Raw genomic sequence first — 24,038 nt, forward strand, 5'->3', positions numbered from 1 at the left:
GCCTGACCAGTGTGGTGAAACCCCATCTCTACTAAAAATACAAAAATCAGGCCAAGCACAGTGGCTCAGACCTGTAATCCCAGCACTTTGGGAGGCCGAGGCGGGTGGATCACCCAAGGTCAGGAGATTGAGACCAGCCTGACCAGCAAGGAGAACCCTCATCTCTACTAAAAATACAAAATTAGCCAGGTGTGGTGGCGCTTGCTGGTAATCCTAGCTACTCGGGACGCTGAGGCAAGAGAATCATATAAACCCAGGAGGTGGAGGTTGTGGTGAGCCGAGATCACACCATTGCACTCCACTCCAGCCTGGGCAACAAGAAACTCCATCTCTAAATAAATAAAATAAATAGTACAAAAAGTAGCTGGACATGATGGTGCGTGCCTGTAATTCCAGCTACTCAGGAGGCTGAGGTGGGAAAATCACTCAAGCCCGGGAGGCGGAGGTTGTGGTGAGCTGACATTGCACCATTACACTCCAGCCTGGGTGACATAGCAAGACCCCCATCTCAAAAAAAATAAATAAATTAGAGATAATGTCTCACAATATTGGCCATGCTAGTCTGGAACTCCTGGTTTCAAGCATTCCTTTTGCTTCAGCCTCCTTAAGTGTTAGGATTATAGGCGTGAGCCACTGCATCTATCCTGAAAATTTTCTGTGGCATTGGTAAAATTATACAGATTTCTATGTTACAGAAGGTGTTTTTATTTGTTTATTTTTTGACATAGGGTCTCTATTGCCCAGGCTGGGGCTCAGTCATAGCTTACTACAGCTTTGACCTGGGCTCAAGTGATCCTCCTGCCTTGACCTCCCAAAGTACTGGGATTACAGGAGTGAGCCACTGCGCCAGGCCCAGAAGGTGTTGATAGAATTCTGTTCGTTATATAACTAGGCTGTAAAAGTAGCATATTTTCAGGGAAAGCATCTAGAAAGGAAGCCATTTGCACTGTTCATATTCAGTGAAGTATAAAACTTAAACTCTTGGCCACGCGTGGTGGCTCACACCTGTAATACCAGCACTTTGAGAGGCTGAGGTGGGCAGATCACAAGGTCAGGAGTTGGAGACCAGCCTGGCCAACATGGTGAAACCCTGTCTCTACTAAAAATACAAAAATTAGCTGGGTGTGGTGTTGGGCATCTGTAATCCCAGCTACTTGGGAGGCGGAGGGAGGAGAATTGCTTGAACCCGAAAGGCAGAGGTTGCATTAAGCCAAGACTGTGCCATTGTACTCCAGCCTGGGCGGCAGACTCCATCTCAAAAACAAACAAACAAACAAAAAAGATTTGAAATGGGTCATATGGACAAAATGTAAAATATCTAAAAAAAACTTAAGTTTTAGGAAAAAGAAAATTTTGGGGATGTAGGGCTAGGCAGAGTTCTTATATTTGACAACAAAAGCATGATCTAAAAAAAGAAACATTTAAAAACTGAATTTTGGCTGGATGGGGTGGCTCATACCTGTAATCCCCAACACTTTGGGAGGCCAAGATGGATGGATCACCTGAGGTCAGGCATTCAAGACCAGGTTGGCCAAAATGGCCAAACCCCATCTCTACTAAAAAATACAAAAATTAGGCCGGGCGCGGTGGCTCAAGCCTGTAATCCCAGCACTTTGGGAGGCCGAGGAGGGTGGATCACAAGGTCGAGAGATCGAGACCAACCTGGTCAACATGGTGAAACCCCGTCTCTACTAAAAATACAAAAAATTAGCTGGGCATGGTGGCACGTGCCTATAATCCCAGCTACTCAGGAGGCTGAGGCAGGAGAATTGCCTGAACCCAGGAGGCGGAGAGCCGAGATCGCGCCATTGCACTCCAGCCTGGGTAACAAGAGCAAAACTCTGTCTCAAAAAAAAAAAAATACAAAAAAAATACAAAAATTAGCTGGGTGTGGTGGCAGGCACCTGTAATCCCAGCTACTCTGGAGGCCGAGGCAGGGAGAATTGCTTGAACCCAGGAAGCAGAGGTTGCAGTGAGCTGAGATCATGCCAAAAAATAAAAAATTGATTTTTTTTTGGTCACAATTAAAAACTATTGCCCTGCAAAACACCTGGTTTTAAAATTAATTTTAATTTGTTGTTGTTGTTACCTAGGCTGGTCTTGAATCCCTGGCTTCAAGTGATCTTTTTACCTGGCCTTCTAAGTGTTAGAATTACAGTCATGAGTGATCACTCTTGGACACAAAACACATATTAAGAGGAAAAAAGACAAGCTACAGACTGCGAGAAAATATTTGCAAGGCCCAGTGCTGTGACTCACATCTGTAATCCCAGCACTTCAGGAGGCCAGCGTGAATGCATCACTCGAGCCCAGGAATTTGAGACCAGTCTGGGCAATGTGGTGAAACTTTGTCTTTACAAAGAATACAAAAATTAGCTGGGTGTGATGGCACATGCCTGTAGTACCAGCTATTTGGGTTGGTATGGGGAGCTCAGATGGAGGACTGTTTGAACCTTGGAAGTCAAGGCTGCAATGGGTGTGATCATGCCACTGGGCTCCAACCTGGATGACAGAGTGACACCCTGCCTCAAAAAAAAAAAAAAATTTGTAAATGACGTATCTAACAAGAGATTAATATTTTGAATATATAAAGAACTCTCAAAACCCAAGAATAAAAAAAGAAAATCCAATTAGAATGTGGGCAAAAGATATGAAGAGGGATTTTACTGAAGAAGATATACAGATGGCAAATCACGTGAAAAGGTATTCAGTGTCATTGCCATTAGGGAAATACAAATCAAAACTACAATGAGCTATCACTACACACCTATCAAATGGCTAAAATCAATACAATGACAACATCAAATGATGGTGAAGATACAGAGAAACCGGATCCCTTAGACACTGCTGGTGGGAACGTGAAATGATACAGTCATTCTGAATGCCAGCTTGGCAGTTTTTAGATAAACTCAACTACCATACAACCCAGCCAGCTATTGCACTCCTGGGCACTTATCCCAGCAAAATGAAAACTTATGCTCACATAAACACCTGTACACAAATATTTATAACAGGCTTATTTGTAATAATAATGAACTGGAAACAGCCCAGATGTCCTTCAGCAGGTGAATGGTTAAGCAAACTGTGGTATATCTATATCATGGAATACTACTCATTAGTTAAAAGGAACAAACTATTCATACATATAACTACGTGGATCAATCTCCAGAGAATTATGCTGATGGAAAAAGTACCATCAGGCTAAACACATGGTGTCTCACACCTACAATCTCAGCTCTTTGGGAGGCTGAAGTGGGAGGATCGCTTGACCCCAGGAGTTCAATGCCAGCCTGGGCAACATAGCAAGATGTGGACTTTACCAAAAATAAAACAATTAGCCAAGTGTGGCATGTGCCTGTAGTCCCAGCCACTCAGGAAGCTGAGGTGGAAGGATCACTTGAGGCCAGGAGGTAGAGGCTGGGAGGCAGAGGTTGCAGTGAGCTGAGATTGCACCACTGCACTCCAGCCTGGACGACAGCGTGAGACTTCATCTCAAATAAATAAATAAATAAACAAATAAAAATAAAAGGGCAACAGTGATGGACATGTTCTGTATATTATCCATTGATGTCAATATCTTGGTTGTGATACTTCAATATAGTTTTGTAAGATGTTATTATTGGGGAGAACTAGGTAAAGGATACAATAACTTACTTGTATTATTATTATTTGAGACAGAGTCTTGCTCTGTTACTCAGGCAGGGGCATGATCTCCACTCACTGTGGCCTCTGCTTCCTGGGTTCAAGTGATTTTCTTGCCTCAGCCTCCCAAGTAGCTGGGACTATAGGTGTGTGCCACCACGCCCAGCTAATTTTTGTATTTTTTTTTTTTTTTTTTTTTTTTTTTTTTTTTTTTTTTGAGACTGAGTTTCGCTCTTGTTACCCAGGCTGGAGTGCAATGGCGCGATCTCGGCTCATCGCAACCTCCACCTCCCGGGTTCAAGCAATTCTCCTGCCTCAGCCTCCTGAGTAGCTGGGATTACAGGCACGTGCCAGAATGCTCAGCTAATTTTTTGTATTTTTAGTAGAGACGGGGTTTCACCATGATGACCAGGATGGTCTTGATCTCTCGACCTCGTGATCCACCCGCCTCGGCCTCCCAAAGTGCTGGGATTACAGGCTTGAGCCACCGTGCCCGGCCCATAATTTTTGTATTTTTAGTAGAGACAGGGTTTTACCATGTTGGCCAGGCTGGTCTCCAACACCTGACCTCAAGTGATCTGCCTTGGCCTCCCAAAGTGCTAGGATTATAGGAATGAGCCACCGCACCTGGCCTATTTGTATCATTTCTTACAACTGAATGTTAATCTATAATCATCTCAGTATAAAATGTTTAATTTGAAAAAAATGGATCGGCTTCAGATCTCTTTTGTCTTTGTCTGTCTTGGATCCTCAGAATTGCAAGGAAGGATAAACACATTAATACTGTTGGTGAGAGTATCAACTCTCCTATTTCCTGGTCCCTAAAGAGGCCATATTTTTGTAGAGCACGAATTTTTGCATTCAACAAAAATAACTCATTCACCAGGCGTGATGACACATTCAGTGAGGATGCTGAGTCTCTGAGCATGAGGTAGGTTTTGCCTTATATAGCTGATTCAGATGTCCAATCTTCTTTGCTGGGGTGCTCCAGGAAAGGAAGCCTGAAATGCAAAAATTGCTTGAGGCCACCCGGGCTGAGGACTGAATTGGGAAAAAGCAACAATGACCAATAACCTTGGCAAAAAACCTCTTCTCCATAGGCCCTATTGGTCCCTGTTATATATTCTGGTGAGAGGTGGGCAGAGGGACAATTAATATTTAGTCCTACTGGAGGGGAGTGGGTAGTAAAGCACCTGGGCCAAGGATGATTTGCTGCCCTTTTATATAATATTTTGGGGACTTTAGGGAAAAATTGAACTTACTATGACTAAGGGATAGGTATAGGAATACATGGTCTGTTATTTTTGAGACAGTGTCTCTCAGTCGCCCAGGCTGGATTCAGTGGTGTGATAGCTAACTGCAACCAATGCCTCCCAGGCTCAAGGGATCCTCCCACCTCAGCCTCCCAAATAGCTGGGATTACTGGTGCGTGCCACCACAACCGGATAACTTTTGTATTTTTTGTTGTAGAAACGGGATTTTTGTCATGGTACCCAGGCTGGTCTTGAACTCCTGGGCTCAAGCGATCCGTCTGTCTTGGCCTCTCAAAGTGCTGGGACTACAGGGAAGAGCCACTGCGACTGACCTGATTATTTATTTCTTTTTTAAATTTATTTTTATTTCTTTTTTTTTTTTTAAAGATGGGGCTTCACCATGATGGCCAGGCTGGTCTTGAACTCCTGACCTTGGGTGATCCACCCACCTCAGCCTCCCAAAGGCTAGGATTACAGGCGTGAGCCACCGCGCCCGGCTTCTGATTATTTATTTTTAAAATTTAACATTTATATGGCTTGCCATGCTTAGATTGTCTCTGGAATTAGGGAGTAATTGTTTTGAGGGAAACAATTGTTTTGGAGCACCCTAAATGGCTGAGGGACTGGGGAGACAGACATGGTTGATTGCCTTTGGTTTTATATTGCATATACACAAGAATGACTACATTTAAAATGTAATATTAGCTGGTGGCCAGACTTCCGATAAGGCTGTCTCAAGAGTTTTTTCTCCCCCCACCCCACCCCCTACCCGCCAAGTTTTTGCTTGAAGGCTTAAGTCCAGAGAACTGTCACCTTTCCATCTTTGCCATTGGGTCTACGGGTGTCGCCGGCATGTGGGTTACACTTTTAAGCGTATCGGTGAAATAGAGTGGAAATAACACTTGACTGGGAGTCAGAACACTTGGATTCTAGTCCTGGGTGGCCTTAAGTAGGTGACCTTGGGAAAGCTCTTACTTCCCTGGGCTTCCGTTTCTGTATCTGCGCAGTGAAGAAGCTGATCTCTGAAATCCTGGGTCATTTAACAGTTGACCGTCTCATTTTCTTCCGACCCCACATTTGGGAGGGGGTGCTTCTGCAGTGCGCCGCTCAGGTCTTGAGTGACTATCTGCCTATGGGTTCAGGAGCCGAGGCTAAGGGCGGCACCAAGAGCATGAGTGACGGGCGTCCCCTTCCTAGCTCTGCAGCACAGAGCCCTTGGCAGCTGCCCGCAGCGGTTGGTCTGCGTCTCCCATCTCCGGGTCTGTGAGGTCCTTGAGACTACTTTTCAGTCCCCAGCCTGATTCCTGGAGTACAGCTGGTGCTCAAGAAATACTGAGTGAATGCGTGAGGGAAATAAATGAGAGGCTGCCGCTGGCATCCGGGAGCGGCGCAACGATCGAATGAATTTCTGCAAAAATTACAGCTACCTCCCCTTTCCCCTTGGCTTCTAGGCGGCTGCCGAAAGCGAGAGGAACCGCACACCCCTCAGAGGCGAAAGAAGCCTTTCAGATCAGAGGGGGAGATGAGAGCGCGGAGGGAGGACGTTTGAGCCCGCCCGCCCCGGCGCTAGGCGCGCCCCCGCCCCTTGCAGCGCGCGCCTCTGGCCGCCGCGCGCTGGGCCGGCGGGTGGCGCGCGATCTTCGCGTCGCTCTGGGCCGGCGGCCGCCGCGCCGCGCGGGTGGGTGGGATCGTGGCGGAGCGCCAGGCGCCCGAGCGGGGGAGAGAGAGCGCCATGGCGGCTGCGGCAGCGGCGGCGTCCGGTGGTCACGCCGCGGCGAGGTGAGGGGGCCGCCTCTTCTCCACAACTGAAGAGGCCACGGCTGCCCGCCCACCGCCTTCCACGCGGGCCGCGGCTCCGGCATGGCCGGGATCATTAAGAAGCAGATCCTGAAACACCTGTCCCGGTGAGAGCGCCAGCGCCGGCCCCCGGCGGTCCCGGGCCCTTCCTAACCCTCTCCGACCTCCTTCCTGACGCCGCGCTCCGGGCCCGGCCTCCCTCTCTCCAGCCCCGAGCCGGGACTCCGTGTCAGCCCCTGCCTCAACTCGAGCCCGGACAGCCTCCCCACGCGCCCGCCGTCGCCGACCGTTGTCGCCGCTCTGTGCTTCCCCCGCCCTGGGCCCTCCTGTCCTGGCGCCGGTGCCGCGAGTCTCTCCCCGACCCTAACAGCCCCCTGGACTTTTCCTCTCCCCTCAAGGGCGCTCCTGGCCCGCTGTCCGCACCTCCCACACCTCCGAGCAGGTCGCCTCGCGCTCCCCTGACCGTCTTTCCGAGGCCCCCACGAAGCCCACCCTTGCCTGCCCGAACCCTCTGGGCTCCCTCTGCCTCCTCTGGCCTTTGGGTCCGTGCCCCTTCCTCCGGGCCTCTCACCGCCCTTCTCTCCCAGACCTTGTGCCCCTCTCGTTCTAAATAACCCTGCCCCCGGCCCTGCTAAGCCACCCCCCTTAGATTTTCAACGCCGATACTGGTTTTCTCTTTCGCAGGAGCTCCCACCTCCTCCTCCTCCTCTTCTGTCTGACCCTGTTGCATCACCCTTGGAAAAGGCCAGCTCCCAGGGCTGCTTTCTCCCTCCTTTGCCTTTCTTCTCGTGACACAGCCTCATTGGAGAAAGGTCACGAGACTTGGGGATAAAGTTTCCGCAACCTTCCCTTTAAGATGTGGAGGTTTTTTTGACAGCCTGTGAAAAGAACCGACAACGTCCGCTTCTGCTCTGCAGCCTTTTATTAAGCACTGTTATGTCGCTGGATAATTTAGCATAGGAGGTCGGCTGGCAAAACAGTTTTCAGGTGTAGCTGAGTGAACCGCGTGTTCCAGTCGCGGGTTGTCAGAAACAGTGGCCACAAAAATTGGAGCTAGGTTTCACTGAGTTTTCACTCCTTATTCTGTGCTGGAGTTGGTGATGGTTAATACCTTCACCAGCCTTTGAATCTCAAGTGGAGAGTGATCCAGGGCTTGTCTGCACAGTGGTCAGTGGTTTTCAGGAGCTAGGGGTGAGGGGAGGTGTCAGTCAACATGGGACACCCAGGCTTGCACTGATGTATTTTTCTGGATCTTCTCATTGCTTTGGTAAATGGTGTGTGAGACGCTATTCCTGCCACTGCATCCCCTTTTCCTGGCTGACACTCTGGTTATATTTACTGTTACTTTGATCTTAGACTTTAATTAGTAATTAGACTCAGATCCATCTTCTGGTTAATCACCACATAGTTAAAGAAAAAGCACATTGGAGACTGGTGCTGGAAAGTGCCTTTGGACCCTTTTCTCAAATTAACCTAATATATTCTTTTTCAGGTAGTAGTAATCTAGGTGTTCCATGAGATTTTTTTCAGATAGGAGTAATCTAGGTATTCTTTTGTGTAAAGATATAATAGTATTTGGGGCATGACCAAAGATTGCAGAACAGAACAGAGAATTTAACCAGAGGAGAATTGTATAATTTGAAAGGACATAGAATTTTAGGACTTTGAGATGATCTCATCTCTCAGCATTGTTGTTTAAGAGCCTGGGTTCTTTCTGATTTACTTTCTCTAAAATGGGGGTAATAACAGTATCTACTTTGAGGGTACCAAAAAAAAAAATAAATTGAATAAGACCTACTACTTGTCCAGCCTGGTCAACATGGTAAAACCTCATCTCTACTAAAATACAAAAATTAGCCTGGTGTGGTGGTGCACATCTGTAATCCCAGCTACTTGAGAGGCTGAGGCAGGAGAATTGCTTGAGCCCAGGAGGCAGAGGTTGCAGTGAGCCAAGATTGCACCACCACACTCCAGCCTAGGTGACAGAGCAAGACTGTGTCTCAAAAAACAAAACAAAACAAAAAGCATATTTTAAGATAATTTAAAGTGAGTAATTGGATTGTTTGTAACTCAGAGGATAAATGCTTGAGGGGATGGATACTCCATTCTCCATGATGTGCTTATTTCTCATTGCATGCCTGTATCAAAATATCTTATGTACCCCATAAATATATACACTACTGTATATGTTAGACACAAAAATTTAAAAAATATTATTGTATTACATGAATTAATATATGTAAGGACTTCACACAGTGCCTAACATGAAGTACATGCTCAATAAAACATGAGCTATGGTTATTTTTTGGATCACAGTTATGACACAATTTGATATAAGCTATAGATTTTATCTCCGGAAAAATTCATGTATGCAAGCAGGTAATTTTTATATAAGTTTGAGAGGAAGGAGGAGTTATGAACCCTGAAGCACATGCCTGAATTCCTCAAGGCATCCTGGAACTAGGTGAATAATCCCTGATCTAGTTCCACATCTCATTTTAAGGCTGAGGAAACTAAAGCCTAGAGAATAAGATAAGTGACTTGGCCAAGTTACATAGGAAGGTAAGGTAATGGAACAGAACCTCATTCTGGTATACTTCCCTGTAGTACACAGATATTCTGTGCACCCTTATGAACATAGACTTTTTGTTTTTGTTTTTTTAAGAGACGAAGTCTTGCTTTGTCACCTAGGCTGGAGTGCAATGACGTGATTACGGCTCACTGTGGTCTTGACCTTCCAGGCTCAAGTGATTCTCCTACCTCAGCCTTCTAAGTAGCTGAGACTCCAGGCATGCACCACCACGCCTCCAGCTAATTTTTAAAATTTTTTGTAGAGACAGAGTCTTGCTATGTTGCCCATGCTGGTCTTGAACTCCTGGCCTCAAGCAATCCTGTGTTGGCCTCTTAAAATGCCGGGATTAGAGATGTGAGCCACTGCACCCAGCCTGAACATACAGTTTTTTTTTTTTTTTTTTTTTTTGGTGACGGAGTTTCGCTCTTGTTACCCAGGCTGGAGTGCAATGGCGCGATCTCGGCTCACCGCAACCTCTGCCTCCTGGGTTCAGGCAATTCTCCTGCCTCAGCCTCCTGAGTAGCTGGGATTACAGGCACGCGCCACCACGCCCAGCTAGTTTTTTGTATTTATAGTAGAGACGGGGTTTCACCATGTTGACTGTTGACCAGGCTGGTCTCGATCTCTCGACCTCATGATCCACCTGCCTTGGCCTCCCAAAGTGCTGGGATTACAGGCTTGAGCCACCGCGCCCGGCCGAACATACAGTTTTTAAAGAATATTTTAGCAGTATATGCTTACACATTCCTTGGTGAACACAGTGCCTTTTTTATTAATAGATAAAGTAGGAATAAGTATCATAGACATTGGGGGGAGTTTCTGATTTTCTCAGTGTTGGGCAGGGGACTGAGGAAGAGGTTACGTTACAGTTGCAATTTCAGGGCTCCAGGAAGAGGTGGTAGGTTATGAGTCTTGTTGGGGGAAAGGCCAAACTTCTGGAGCTTTTGTGTTTGTTTAGCTTGGAAAAGCTGCCTAATCACGTGGGACATTTGTGTCTCTGTGTAGTCTCTGCTACATACAGGCTGGTCTGCCTGGGGAGGAACTTGACTGAGGCTTCTCAAACCTGATGAGGAAAGAGAGAGAAGGGAAGGCATACCAAGTTGAATAAAGATATACTGTATTAAATAAATACTGAAGTGTTTGATAATTACTTGTTGCTGATGTTAATAGTGCCATTTGACCTAGAGAAGAATGACCCACAGTAGAGAGGATATACCAGTGACTCATATTATGTCTGATTTGGGGCATGAAGTTTTTCAGATAATAAAATATCTTGTTGGAATGCACCCTCGTTAGGGGTAGAGTATTTTGGTAAACAAGATTTGAGGAGAATGATATTCAGTATGTTTTCTTAAATGCCTACCCTAGGCTAGGCACTAATCAGGGCACTGGGGATGCAGCAGGGAAGAATATCGATGTCTTTTAAAGGCTTTAACTCATGGTTTGCATAACTGCTGCTCAATGCAAATAGCTTTAATGCCCAGTATTCATTTTAATAGGCCTTGGAAGAAACCTTTTCTTCCAAGAAACACAAAGTAATCATTTAAGAAATATTCAATTGCTTATACCATTACTACAGAAAAAAAATTCAAAATTGATTTTTCACTAAATTAGGTTTTTCATGTTTTAGATGACCTAAGCTAATAAACTTTTATTATACAAGTAAGAAGAAATATGATCGATTGTAAAGAAAGTCAAGCATCTATCTTTAACAAAAGGAACATGGGCTCTGGAGCCAAACATGCCGGATTCACCTTCCAGCCCTGCCACTAATCAGCAGGACAGCCTTTCTGAGCCTTGGTTTTCTTTCTTTCTTTCTTTTTTTTTTTGAGACGGAGTTTCGCTCTTGTTACCCAGGCTGGAGTGCAATGGCGCGATCTCGGCTCACCGCAACCTCCGCCTCCTGGGTTCAGGCAATTCTCCTGCCTCAGCCTCCTGAGTAGCTGGGATTACAGGCACGCACCACCATGCCCAGCTAATTTTTTTGTATTTTTAGTAGAGACGGGGTTTCACCATGTTGACCAGGATGGTCTCGATCTGTTGACCTTGTGATCCACCCGCCTCGGCCTCCCAAAGTGCTGGGATTACAGGCTTGAGCCACCGCGCCTGGCCTCCTTTTTTTTTTTTTTTTTTTTTTACAGATCGAGACTGAGACCATCCTGGCCAACGGTGAAACCCTGTCTCTACTAAAAATACAACAATTAACTGGGCGTGGTGGTGTGCGCCTGTAGTCCCAGCTACTGGGGAGATGGAGTCTTTCTCTATAGCCAGGCTATAGTGCAGTGGCATGATCTCAGCTCACTGCAACCTCTGCCTCCTGGGTTCAAGTATTTTTCTGCCTCAGCCTCCCAGGTAGCTGGGACTACGGGCACTACAGCGTGACACCATGCCCAGCTAATTTTTGTATTTTTAGTAGATATGTGGTTTCACCATGTTGGCCAGGATGGTCTCAATCTCTTGACCTCGTGATCAGCCTGTCTCAGCCTCCCAAAGTGCTGGGATTGCAGGTATGAGCCACCGTGCCTGGCCCTGACACTTTTTTTTACCTAAAAGATAAGGAGGAAGAATAATATATACCTAGCAGATTTTTTTTTTGAGCATTGGTGATAGTTTTTATTATAGTGCCTGACATATAAGTGGTGTTTAATAAAGAGTTGCTATATAACGTGACCAAAGAAGTTCTGGACACTGTGATGGCATGGATGACAGAAACCCAGCTGGCTCTTTTAAAAACTCATCAGGAGGCCAGGCTGGCTTACACCTGTAATCCCAGCACTTTGGGAGGCCAAGGTGGGTGGATCACGAGGTCAATAGATCGAGACCACCTGGTCAACATGGTGAAACCCTGTCTCTACTAAAAATACAAAAAATTAGCTGGGCATGGTGGCGCGTGCCTGTAATCCCAGCTACTCAGGAGGCTGAGGCAGGAGAATTTGCCTGAACCCAGGGGGCAAAGGTTGCGGTGAGCCGAGATCGCGCCATTGCACTCCAACCTGGGTAACAAGAGTGAAACTCCGTCTCAAAAACAACAACAACAACAACAACAACAACAGCAACAAAAACTCATCAGGAGCCTTAATTATTTATTTTAAATGACTGCAGGAAATGTGAACCTCAGAGACATGGCTGATAGACATTAAAAACATGTTAGATGAGGCCGGGCGCGGTGGCTCAAGCCTGTAATCCCAGCACTTTGGGAGGCCGAGGCGGGTGGATCACGAGGTCGAGAGATCGAGACCATCCTGGTCAACATGGTGAAACCCTGTCTCTACTAAAAATACAAAAAATTAGCTGGGCATGGTGGCGCGTGCCTGTAATCCCAGCTACTCAGGAGGCTGAGGCAGGAGAATTGCCTGAGCCCAGGAGGCAGAGGTTGCGGTGAGCCGAGATCGCGCCATTGCACTCCAGCCTGGGTAACAAGAGCGAAACTCCGTCTCAAAAACAAACAAACAAACAAACAAAAAAACGTGTTAGATGAAATTCAAAGGCATAGAAGATTTCAGCATTTCTTTTGGAGAATAAGAGAGGCTGACTACAAATTCAGTCCTCTTAGTTCATGATGACTGCCTCCACTCATTTTCTTGATGAGAACTGAGGAGCTGGAAAGATCTTAGAGATTATTAGGACTGGCCTCTGGTTGACAGGAGTTTCAGACTCAGAGAGGCTGATACTTTTCCAAAGTCCATTTAGGTGGAAGCTTGTCAGACTAGTCACAACCTCCAGGTCTTTTTACATTCGACTTTAGTTATTATCACGTTCTTTTCCAAAATAATTATTGCAGGTCGGGCGAGGTGGCTCACACCTGTAATCCCAGCACTTTGGGAGGTTGAGGCAGGTGAATCACAAGGTCAAGAGATCGAGACTGAGCCCATCCTGGCCAATATGGTGAAACCCTGTCTCTACTAAAAATACAAAAATTAACGGAGTGTTGTGGTGTACGCCTCTAGTCCCAGCTCCTCGGGAGGCTGAGGCTGGAGAATCACTTGAACCTGAGAGGCGGAGGTTGCAGTGAGTGGAGATAGCGCCACTGCACTCCAGCCTGGCGACAGAGCAAGACTCTGTCTCAAAAAAAAAAAAAAAAAAAATTTTCGTGCGTTTTCTGGTAATAGTCAAATCCTATGTTTCTGTTTCCCTTTCTAATTTTCTTATGTTGCTCCAGAATAAAGCACTTATATTTACTTAGCAAATATTTAGTAATGACCCACTGTGCTAATAAGCACTTAACAAATCTTATGACAATTTAGTTCTCATAATAGCCCTATGAGGTACATATGAGGCATATTTTATAGATGAAGAAATGAGGCATAGAAAAGTTAAATAACTTACCCCAAAGTTGTAACTAGTAAAGGATAGAGATTCAAATGCAGGCATTCCGATTCCAGAGCTGTGCGCTCTTCAACCACTCTGATGCTATAATGCCTCTCATCTGTTCAGTGTTTCAAACTGAACCTACTCATGTCACCAGCACCCACCTGAAGAAACAATATTACCAGCATCTCAGAAGCCTCTCACCCTGCCGTGTATCTCCTTCTAGTCATTACCTCCACCAGAGGGTAACCAATGTCCAGATTTCTAACAGCATAGATTAGTAGTTTTGTCAATTCTTTATTTTATGTAAATGAAATTATATTTATACGTTTATGTCTGGCTTCTTTATTGCAACATTTGTGAGATAAATCCATATTTTGCATCAAGTTGTAGACTCTATTTTTCATTGCTGTATAGCATTCCATTATGTGATACTACCTTAATTCACTTGTACATTTTATGGTTGATGGACTTGTGGATAGTTTACCAGTTTAGGGCCGTTAAGAACAGTGCTACTAGAAACATTCTAGTACATGTCCTTTAAACAAATGTATACATTTCTGTTGGGAATATACACAGGGTAGAATTTCTAGATCATAGAATGTGTATATTTCAGCTTTAATAGATACACTAAACCTTTTCTAAAGTGGCTATATCAATTTACGTTTCCACCAGAAGTGTGTGAGGGATCTAATTATTTTATATCCTTGCCAGTACTTTGCATTTTTCATTGTAGCCATTCATTCTGGTGAATATATTTTTAATTTTCTTTTTCTTTTCTTTTTTTTTTTTTTTTGCTTTGTCTGTGATGAATCAGGTATTTTATTTTTGCTGTCAGTTTGGTTTTTAGATTCTGAAGTATTTAAAATTTTAGTCACAAGCAAATGTCAGAACCTTGAAAACATAAGATCTTTTTTGGAGTAATGTTCAAGTTACAAAGGTAAAATGAAACTAATTAGGGTTATTTCTGGCCATTAACCTATAACTTTTTTTTTTTCTTTTATAAACAGCTCTGGGCATGGACATATATCATTTCTTACTTAGAATGGATATAATGCTCAATCCTCTGTCAAAATGACAATCATGTACATTAAGAGAAAGGAGGGGTTGTTCTGTAGACATTTGGGTTTTTGTTAAATATTTGATCTTTAGGCTACCCTGGATTTTGTTTGTTTGTTTGGAGACAGGGTCTTGCTCTGCCGCCCAGGTTGGAATGCAGTGCTGTGATCTTGCCTCACAGTAACCCCCACCTCGTGGGCTCCTATCAGCCTCCTGCCTCAACCTCTCAAATAGCTGAGACTATAGGCGCCCACCACCAGGCTGGGTTAATTTTTGTATTTTCAGTAGAGACAGGGTTTCAGCATGTTGGCCAGGATGGTCTCAAACTCCTGACCTCAAGTGATCTGCCCACCTCAGCCTCCAAAAGTGTTGGAATTATAGGCGTGAGCCACCATGCCCAGCCTAGGTTACCCTAGATATTAATGAAATAGTTTTATACTGCTCTATAATCTTAGTACCCCATTGAAATAGCATTTTATCTTTATTAAAGAAATGTAAATTTAAATAGCCAGGCATGGTGGTTCGTACCTGTAGTCCCAGCTACTTGGGAGGCTGAGGCAGGAAGATCACTTGAGCCTGGGAGGCCAAGGCTGCAGTGAGCCAAGATCATGCCACTGTACTCCAGCCTGGTGACAGAGTGAGACCCTGTCTCAAAAAAAAAAAAAAATTTAATTAAAAATAATAAAAATGTCAAAGCAGTACTATAGTATGTATTTGACATACCACAGTATAATATATAGTTCATAGTAATGAAAGTTACCTGCTTTGAGAATTAGAAATAATGTATAAATGTCCTTGGTCCTGAAAAAGTGTTCCATAAACAGTGACCATTGCTATTTACCTTTACTTATGAGAGTAGCTCGAGAGAGATGACTGCTAGTTTTTGGAGATAATACTTTTATTTTTTCATCATCTTCAAGGTTGTGCCAGACTTTTCCAGATGTCTAATTCTTTAGACATTTAGATATTTGGAAATTTGGAGATTACATTTCTTAGTATTTCAGTACAGAGAGGTTTGAGATTAGCGCTTTTGCATTGGTGCTTGAGGAGAGAAGAAACCAAATTTGTCACTATTCATCTTTTTTTTTTTTCTCATAGCAAGGCAGACCTCAAGGAGGAAACTTTGACCTCAGCATAACTGAAATAGCTGAAATGTATGTACTGGGTTGGGCCTTTAGAGATGGAGTCTAAGAAGATAACATATACTTTGCTAGAGTGAAAAAAATATTAGAGGTCATTTAGGTACCCTTACCTAATACGGAAGCTGGTTGAATAATCTGAGTAGGGCATTAATCACTGAAAAGAAAACTCAGTTCTCTATACCCACTGTAGTGTGGCCTCCGCAACAGCAGGGATTTTTTGTGTGTCTTGGCTGCTTTGAAACCGGAGAGTTTGAGGATGCGTTGAGTGGATGAAGTGGGAGAAGATACATGTAGTGAGAATGCATGGTTGGAATTCAGAACACAGAGAACCTTAGACTTGGGGAGTAGTGGGGGTTGGGGAGAGGGGAGGACAAGGAAATCCAGTTCATCCAGTATCTTTACGGGGCCTTTTAACTCTATGTGGTGAGGGCAAGTATTTGCTACAGGTGCTAAACACAGATATTTAAGTACTGGTGCTGAACACAGATAAATACTGGAAAAGAACATTTCCCAGTATCTATAAGCAGTAGAATCCGTCAGTATCTATAGTAAAGCAGAAAACTACAGTATAAAATAATACATCTTAGTAATTTAGGTAAAGGGTATGTAGTTTGTATCTTTGTCACAAAAATTAGGCACTATATATGGTGGTGCAATCTTGGTTCACTGCCACCTCTGCCTCCCATGTTCAAGCAATTTTCCTGCCTCAGCCTCCTAAGTAGCTAGGATAACAGGTGCATCCCACCATGCCTGGCTAGTTTTTTGTATTTTTAGTAGAGATGGGGTTTCACCATGTTGGCCAGGCTGGTCTCAAACTCCTGACCTCAAGTAATCCACCCACCTGAGCCTCCCAAAGTGCTGGGATTACAGGCGTGAGCCACCGTTCCCAGCTAGGTCTAGATATGTTATAAAATATTTGTTGGATTGACTTGTTTTATTTGCCTACATCAGGATTCTTTTTACATGTATGGTTGGCCTTTAGAGTGCCTTGGTTATATGTAGCTTGGATTCCAGCCCATCATTTAAAAGAATTGTTGAGGACATTGATGGCAAGATAACAGTGTATTTAAGTCAGACTTAATGGAAGTACTATGTTACTGTGTTCCCAACAATTATTTCTAAATTTGAAATTTGGAGTGTGTGGTCCAGTAGAAATAGTGCCATATTGTTGAATAGTTTCCTACGTTAGCCTGCAAAAGCCACATAAACTTACTCTATGAAGTTCTGGGTCTTGGAACTTAGTCCCTTGGAACTATGGAACTGAATTTGAAGGAGGCGGAGAGGGGAAAAAAGATTATTATTTTCCCCATTAAAAACAGAGTATTTTTTCCCCCATTCCTTGGAGTAAGGTCCTTTAGATCATTGTATCTCATCAAGGACTGTTTTTGGTTGTCATAGTGATTGAGGGGTATAACTAGCGTTTGGTGAGTGGGAGGCCATGTCCTATAGCACATGGAATAATCTCACATAAAAGAAGCGTTTTCCCATGCCGGGCGCGGTGGCTCAAGCCTGTAATCCCAGCACTTTGGGAGGCCGAGGCGGGTGGATCACAAGGTCGAGAGATCGAGACCAACCTGGTCAACATGGTGAAACCCCGTCTCTACTAAAAATACAAAAAATTAGCTGGGCATGGTGGCGCGTGCCTGTAATCCCAGCTACTCAGGAAGCTGAGACAGGAGAATTGCCTGAACCCAGGAGGTGGAGGTTGCGGTGAGCCGAGATCACGCCATTGCACTCCAGCCTGGGTAACAAGAGCGAAACTCCGTCTCAAAAAAAAAAAAAAAAAGAAGCGTTTTCCCTTGTCCTTTTTGACTTTTGAATGTTCTTAGATGATTATGTAGCTGAATCAACTGTTTAAATTAAATGAGCTTAGACTGTAACTCTATTTTACATAAAAGCACAAAATATTGCACAGTTTTAAATTATGGTGAATGTTTTAGGAAACTGCCATGAGGGAAGATCATTTTGAACTTTACCAAGAGTTTGTCACCATTTTGGAAAATGCTGTTATTCTTGGTACTGGAATCACTAATGTGATAAAGTTGTATATATCTGCATTTTTATTTATTATTTATTTATTTGTTTTTGAGACGGAGTTTTGCTCTTATTGCCTAGGCTGGAGTGCAATGGTGTGATCTCAGCTCACCACAACCTCCACCTCCTCGGTTCAAGCAATTCTCCTGCCTCAGCTTCCTGAGTAGCTGGGATTACAGGCACCCACCACCACACCCAGCTAATTTTTTTTTTTTTTTTTTTTTTTTTTTTTGAGACAGAGTCTTGCTCTGTTGCCCAGGCTGGAGTGCAGTGGCGCAATCTTGGCTCTCTGCAACCTCTGCCTGACAGCTTCAAGCGATTCTCTTGCCTCAGCCTCCCAAGTAGCTTGGATTACAGGAACCCACCACCACGTCCAGCTAATTTTTATATTTTCATAGAGATGGGGTTTCACCGTGTTGACCAGGCTGGTCTTGAACTCCTGACCTCAGGTGATCTGCCCGCCTTGGCCTCTCAAAGTACTAGGATTACAGGCATGAGCCACTGTGCCTGGCCTGTCTGCGTTTTTAGTAGTCCAAATCCTGGTGATTCCACATTTGCATGCAAACATCTGACAACTCTGTCTTCTGGTGCAGTGGTGCTGAAGCACTCACATGTTGAAATACAAATGATTTTATTATAATTATTTTAATTTTATATTATACTTTGGACATTGTATTTTACTTTTTTTGAAATTATATGTGTAAGTAAGTAGGTTATGTTATATATTTTAAAAAATCACTTGAGAGCCTGGGCGCACTGGCTTACGCCTGTAATCCTGGCACTTTGTGAGGCTGAGGTGGGCAGATCGCTTGAGCTCAAGAGTTCGAGACCGGCATGGGCAACATGGTGAAACCTGTCTCTACAAAAAATACAAAAATTAGCTGGATGTAGGTAGGGCATGGTGGCATGTATCTGTAGTCATAGCTACTTGGGGGCCTGAGGTGGGAGGATCACTTGAGCCAGAAGGTCAAGGTTGCAGTGAGCTGTGGTCGCACCACTGCACTCCAGCCTGGGCGACAGAGCAAGTCCCTGTATCAAAAAAGAAAAAATAATAATTTTAGTAACTAAGAGAGGCATTGTAAAGTTAAAAAAAAAAAAGGAATTGAGTCTGTTAAGGTTGAAAACTGCTGACTTAGTGTGAAATGTCTTTTTTTTTTTTTTTTTTGAGACGGAGTTTCGCTTTTGTTGCCCAGGCTGGAGTGCAATGGCGCGATCTCGGCTCACCGCAACCTCCACCTCCTGGGTTCAGGCAATTCTCCTGCCTCAGCCTCCTGAGTAGCTGGGATTACAGGCACACGCCACCATGCCCAGCTAATTTTTAGTATTTTTAGTAGAGACGGGGTTTCGCCATGTTGACCAGGATGGTCTCGATCTCTTGACCTCATGATCCACCCACCTCGGCCTCCCAAAGTGCTGGGATTACAGGCTTGAGCCACCGCGTCCGGCGTGAAATGTCTTTTGTATGAAATTTTGAAACAGCTAAAAGTTTGCTCTTGTACACTTTTTCCCTGCTGTATGTCTCTTTCTCACCTCTGGAGGTCTCTCATCTCATGCCCCTCGTTGTTCTGATTTTGCCCTCAGTGCTTTGCTACCATACCCCCAACCTGCTCAGGTCTGCCTGCTCAGTTTCCCTCACTTTTTCACCAGAATCCTCAAATCTTTAGGATATAAGATTTCAGCTAAGTCGAGGAAAAGTAGAAAACCTATTTTGGAGCAGGAATGCCACTAAATAAATAACCAGATCTAATTCAGAATATGTCCTACTAGGTCAGCTCTCCTAAGCTACCCTTAATTTCACAGCTGTTGAATCTACAGATACTCCAAAAGTTCCCAGTTTGTTTTTGTTTTTTCCAAAATGGTTTCTGTGGCAGTGGGGACAGGACATGGGTCTGGGCAGCATGGTGTGTATCAGTCATTTGAAAGTTGAGGAGTTTTAATATGCAGAAAATCCAAATAAGGAGGGAATAAGTTCATCCAAGCTGACTGCTTCTGGTCATCTGTCTAGGTGCTTTCCTAGGCAATGCTGCAAACATTCATTTTTCTTTCTCAGAGAAATCTGTTTTTCTTTTTTTTGTGTGTCTTTTTAAAATCTTTCTTTAAACTTGGATGAAAGAAGGGGCTGCAGTTCAGGAACACATTTCATTTGAGAAAGTGTCTTCACAGAGGCTGATAGGAAGTTAGAAGCTTGGCAGTGTATTGAAGTATGTGTATCCTTCTGCTGAGCCTCAGCGGATCCCCACACTGTCTTCCTGTCAGGTAGAGTTGGCTCTCCCTCCTTCGTCCTTTGAGCCTAGGTGAGGTTCCTAGCCTCTTTAAGGAAGGTTTGCTGCAGGAATTTGCATTTAGGAGACTGCATATGGCTCTTTATCACTCAATTTGTAGGTAGTGTCTTAGCTCTTCCCAGATGCCTGGGACGGAGAGTTCAGGGAGTCTGTCCTTTTTGTCAGCTGGACCCAGACCCTGAGCTACCTTTGAGAACTCTGTTTTTCAGACTATTTATAATTAATTATTTATTTTTATTTTTTTCTTCTGAGATTGAGTCTTGCTCTGTCCCCCAGGCTGGAGTGCAGTGGGGCGAACTCAGCTCACTGCATCCTCCGCCTTCTGGGTTCAAGCGATTCTCCTGCCTCAGCCTCCCGAGTAGCTGGGACTACAGGCATGTGCCACCACGCCAGGCTAATTTTTGTATTTTTGGTGGAGACGGGATTTCACCATGTTGGCCAGGCTGATCTTGAACTCCTAACCTCGTGATCCGTCCGCCTCAGCCTCCCAAAGTGCTGGATTACAGGCATGAGCCACTGCACCCCGCCTTATTCATTAATTATTTAGGCAAACTTTATTGCTCATCTGCCAATGGTTGCCAAGCAGTAGGAACTCAAAGACAAATGAGACAAAGTTTCTGTTTAAAGACCTAACTGCCTATAAGTCTGTAAGCAAAAAGCCCAGTAATGCATTAAGAAGTATCTGTAGAGCTGGGGGTTGTAGTGGGGAGTGGTACAGACAGGGAAGAAAGGTGATGCCAGGCAGAGGGAGCCACATGAACAATGGTACTGACTTGAGAAGCAGCAGGGTGCATTTAGGAGACTGCATATGGCTCTTTATCACTCAAACGTGGGGTTTGAGGGTGGAACACAGCTAGAAATTATATTGGAAAGATAAAAGCTAGATTATAGAGGCCTTTTCCAAGACATCTAGATAGGGCTCAGCTGTTCCCTGCTGCCTTCAGTTGCTACTGCCTTTGATCTGGGTGTGAGACAACTGAAACATCTCCAAACTTCTACCCCTGTGTTAAAAGTCAGAGAATTGTATGGTTTAGTTAAGGCTGCAAGTTCTGAGCCATACTGTCAGATTTTGAATCCTAGCTCTGTCAATTATTAGTCCTGTGACCTGGGCAAGTTATTTAACGTTTCTATGTCTCAGTTTTCTCATATATAAAGTGGCGATAATAGCATCTTTTACATCGTGAGGTAATTGAGAGAAATAAATTAATTTAAAATGTATAGGCCAGGCATGGTGGCTCACATCTGTAATCCTAGCACTTTAGGAAGCCAAGGCGGGCTGATGGTTTGAGCTTAGGAATTCCAGACCAGCCTGGGCAATATAGCAAGGCCCCATCTCTATAAAAAATAAAAATAAAAAAATTAGCTGGGCCTCATGGCACACACCTGAAGTCCCAGCTACTTGGGAGGCTGAGGTGGGAGGATGACCTTAGCCCCAGAGGTTGAGGCATCAGTGAGCCATGACTGTGCCACTACACTTCAGCCTGGGTGACAGAGTGAGATCCTGACTGGAAAAAAAAAAAAAAAAAAAGGATAAATATAACCAGGATGGCTGGGCATGGTGGCTGACACCTGTAAGCCTAGCACTTTGGGAGGCTGAGGCAGATGGATCACTTGAGGTCAGGAGTTTGAGACCAGCCTGGCCAACATGGTGAAACCCCATCTCTACTAAAAATACAAAAATTAGCTGGGTGTAGTGGCTCATGCACATAATCTCAGCTACTTGGGAGGCTGAGACAGGAGAATTGCTCGAACCTGGGAGGCAGAGTGCAGTGAGCCAAGATCATACCACTGCACTCCAGCCTGGGCAACAGAATGAGACTATGTCTCAAAAAAAAAAAAAAAAAAAAAAAAAAGATAAGCTGGGTGTGGTGGTGCATGCCTGTATTCCCAGCTACTTAGGAGGCTGAGGCAAGAGGATTGCTTGAGGCCACTCAGGAGTTCAAGACCAGCCTGGGTGATATAGCAAGACCCTATCTTAAAAAAAAAAAAAAAAAATATATATATATATATATATATATATATATGAAGTATAAAGTGCTTAGAGCAGTGCCTGGAATAAAATAAGCAATTATTAAATACTAGCTGTTATTTTGAAAATTATTTTTATTCTTAGAGCAATAGCATCCTTTTTCATTTTTCCTGGATGTTAATTTTATTATAAAAGCTTCTAGGCCGGGCGCGGTGGCTCACGCCTGTAATCCCAACACTTTGGGAGGCCGAGGTGGGTGGATCATGAGGTCAGGACATCGAGACCATCCTGGTCAACATGGTGAAACCCCATCTCTACTAAAAGTACAAAAAATTAGCTGGGCATAATGGCTCATGCCTGTAATCCCAGCTACTCAGGAGGCTGAGGCAGAATTGCCTGAACCCAGGAGGCGGAGGTTGTGGTGAGCCGAGATCACGCCATTGCACTCCAGTCTGGGTAACAAGAGCGAAACTCCGTCTCAAAAAAAAAAAAAAAAAAAAAAAAAAAAAAGCTTCTAGACTGGGCTTTTGGAATGTGTTTCTCTTTCTGTCTCTTTTTTAAGCCATTTGCACACCTTCTAATTATCTTTAATGGAAAGAGCGTGCCTTCTACCTCAGCCTCACAAATTTATTTTCATAGTTACAGATGATAATCTTAAACCTGGTTTAACACGTCTGGTTAATCAGACATATTAGAGTTGGTTTGCAATGTGTAGAAAGAAGGATGTGGATGGATTGATTGTTGGATAGCTCATTCCACCTATATGGCAGTTACCATTTATTTGCTTTGTATTTTTATCAAGTCATTAAGCATTAGTTGAGCATCCTTTTCCTAGACTTTATGTTTGACATAGATTAAATGTCCCAGTTCTTGCCCTTAAGGATTTGAGACCTTTGTTTTTGTTTTAAACTCTTACTTGTATCCTCCACAGCTCTTTTTTGTATGGTTTGAACGCACTAACCCTAGCCAGTTGAATGTGCTGCTCTCTTAAGGTATATGTTCATGCAGTCATTTGCCTAGGGGAAACAACTCAGAGGTCTAACAGGGCTTTTCTTTCACCACCAGATGTTAAAAGATAGCTCATTTTTCGCAGTCTTTGGCTCTTAAAATAAGCATACATGCTGGTTAAAGTTAGGGTCAGTTCTGCTCAGAAATTAATGACAGCCTTACTGTATGAATTTTTCTTATCCTAAGCTTCTTCCTTGGGCAATTTTCAAAGATATACGCTTCACTTCTCTAAATAGCTGTTTGAGGCAGTAACATGGATAACCTATTCTTTTTTTTTTTTTTTTTTTCCCCCAAGATGGAGTTTTGCTCTGTCACCCAGGCTGGAGTGCAGTGGTGCGATCTTGGCTCACTGCAACCTCCTCTTCCTGGTTCAAGCAATTCTCCTGCCTCAGCCTCTGAAGTAGCTGGGATAATAGGCACCTGCCACCACACCTGGCTAATTTCTGTATTTTTAGCGGAGATGGGGTTTCACCATATTGGCCAGGTTGGTCTCAAACTCCTGACCTCAAGTGATCCACCTGCGTTGGCCTCCCAAAGGACTGGGATTATAGGCATTAGTCACCGTGCCCGGCAGATAACCCATTCTTATCCAATAGTGAATAACCAGCAATGCTTGTGAATGGAATAGGCCTTCCTTTTCTGAGCGTTAGCAAGTACATTTTCACTTTAGCTAATCTAGAGCCTATACGTAGGTTTTAACATGAGGAATCTAATATTCAGATTTTATCAATTATTGTCCTTGATATGTTTGGGAATTGTCAAGAAATGGAAGTAAAGGAAATTAAGGGAAATAGGATGACAAGAAATGTTCCTAACCAGGTGAGACATGCCAAGACATGAGCCATGAGGTAGAGTCTCTTCAGGACCAGTGTAGGGAAAGAATTTGGGCCCTAACCACTATGGGAGCTGAATGGTCAAATATTGAAAGAGGGTAGAGGGTTGCTACCTCTGAGATAGAGTGGCTGAGGAACT

At 44.2% G+C, this 24,038-nt stretch overlaps 1 protein-coding gene across 2 annotated transcripts in view; it reads left to right on the forward strand.

Moving 5' to 3' along the window:
* Positions 1-6,537: 6,537 nt before the first annotated feature.
* The window catches only part of BLTP3A (bridge-like lipid transfer protein family member 3A), a 94,879-nt gene continuing 77,378 nt past the window's right edge, over positions 6,538-24,038 (forward strand). The window contains exon 1 of one of the 2 annotated variants that reach the window (XM_010334047.3): positions 6,538-6,799. In XM_010334047.3, the coding sequence (XP_010332349.3) occupies positions 6,756-6,799 (44 nt within the window). In that variant the 5' untranslated portion in view covers positions 6,538-6,755. The remainder of the gene's footprint in view (positions 6,800-24,038) is intronic. The other variant, XM_003923173.4, reaches the window with a different exon arrangement.

Source organism: Saimiri boliviensis, chromosome 4, assembly GCF_048565385.1.
Source record: "Saimiri boliviensis isolate mSaiBol1 chromosome 4, mSaiBol1.pri, whole genome shotgun sequence".
NCBI classification, from domain to species: Eukaryota; Metazoa; Chordata; class Mammalia; order Primates; family Cebidae; genus Saimiri; species Saimiri boliviensis.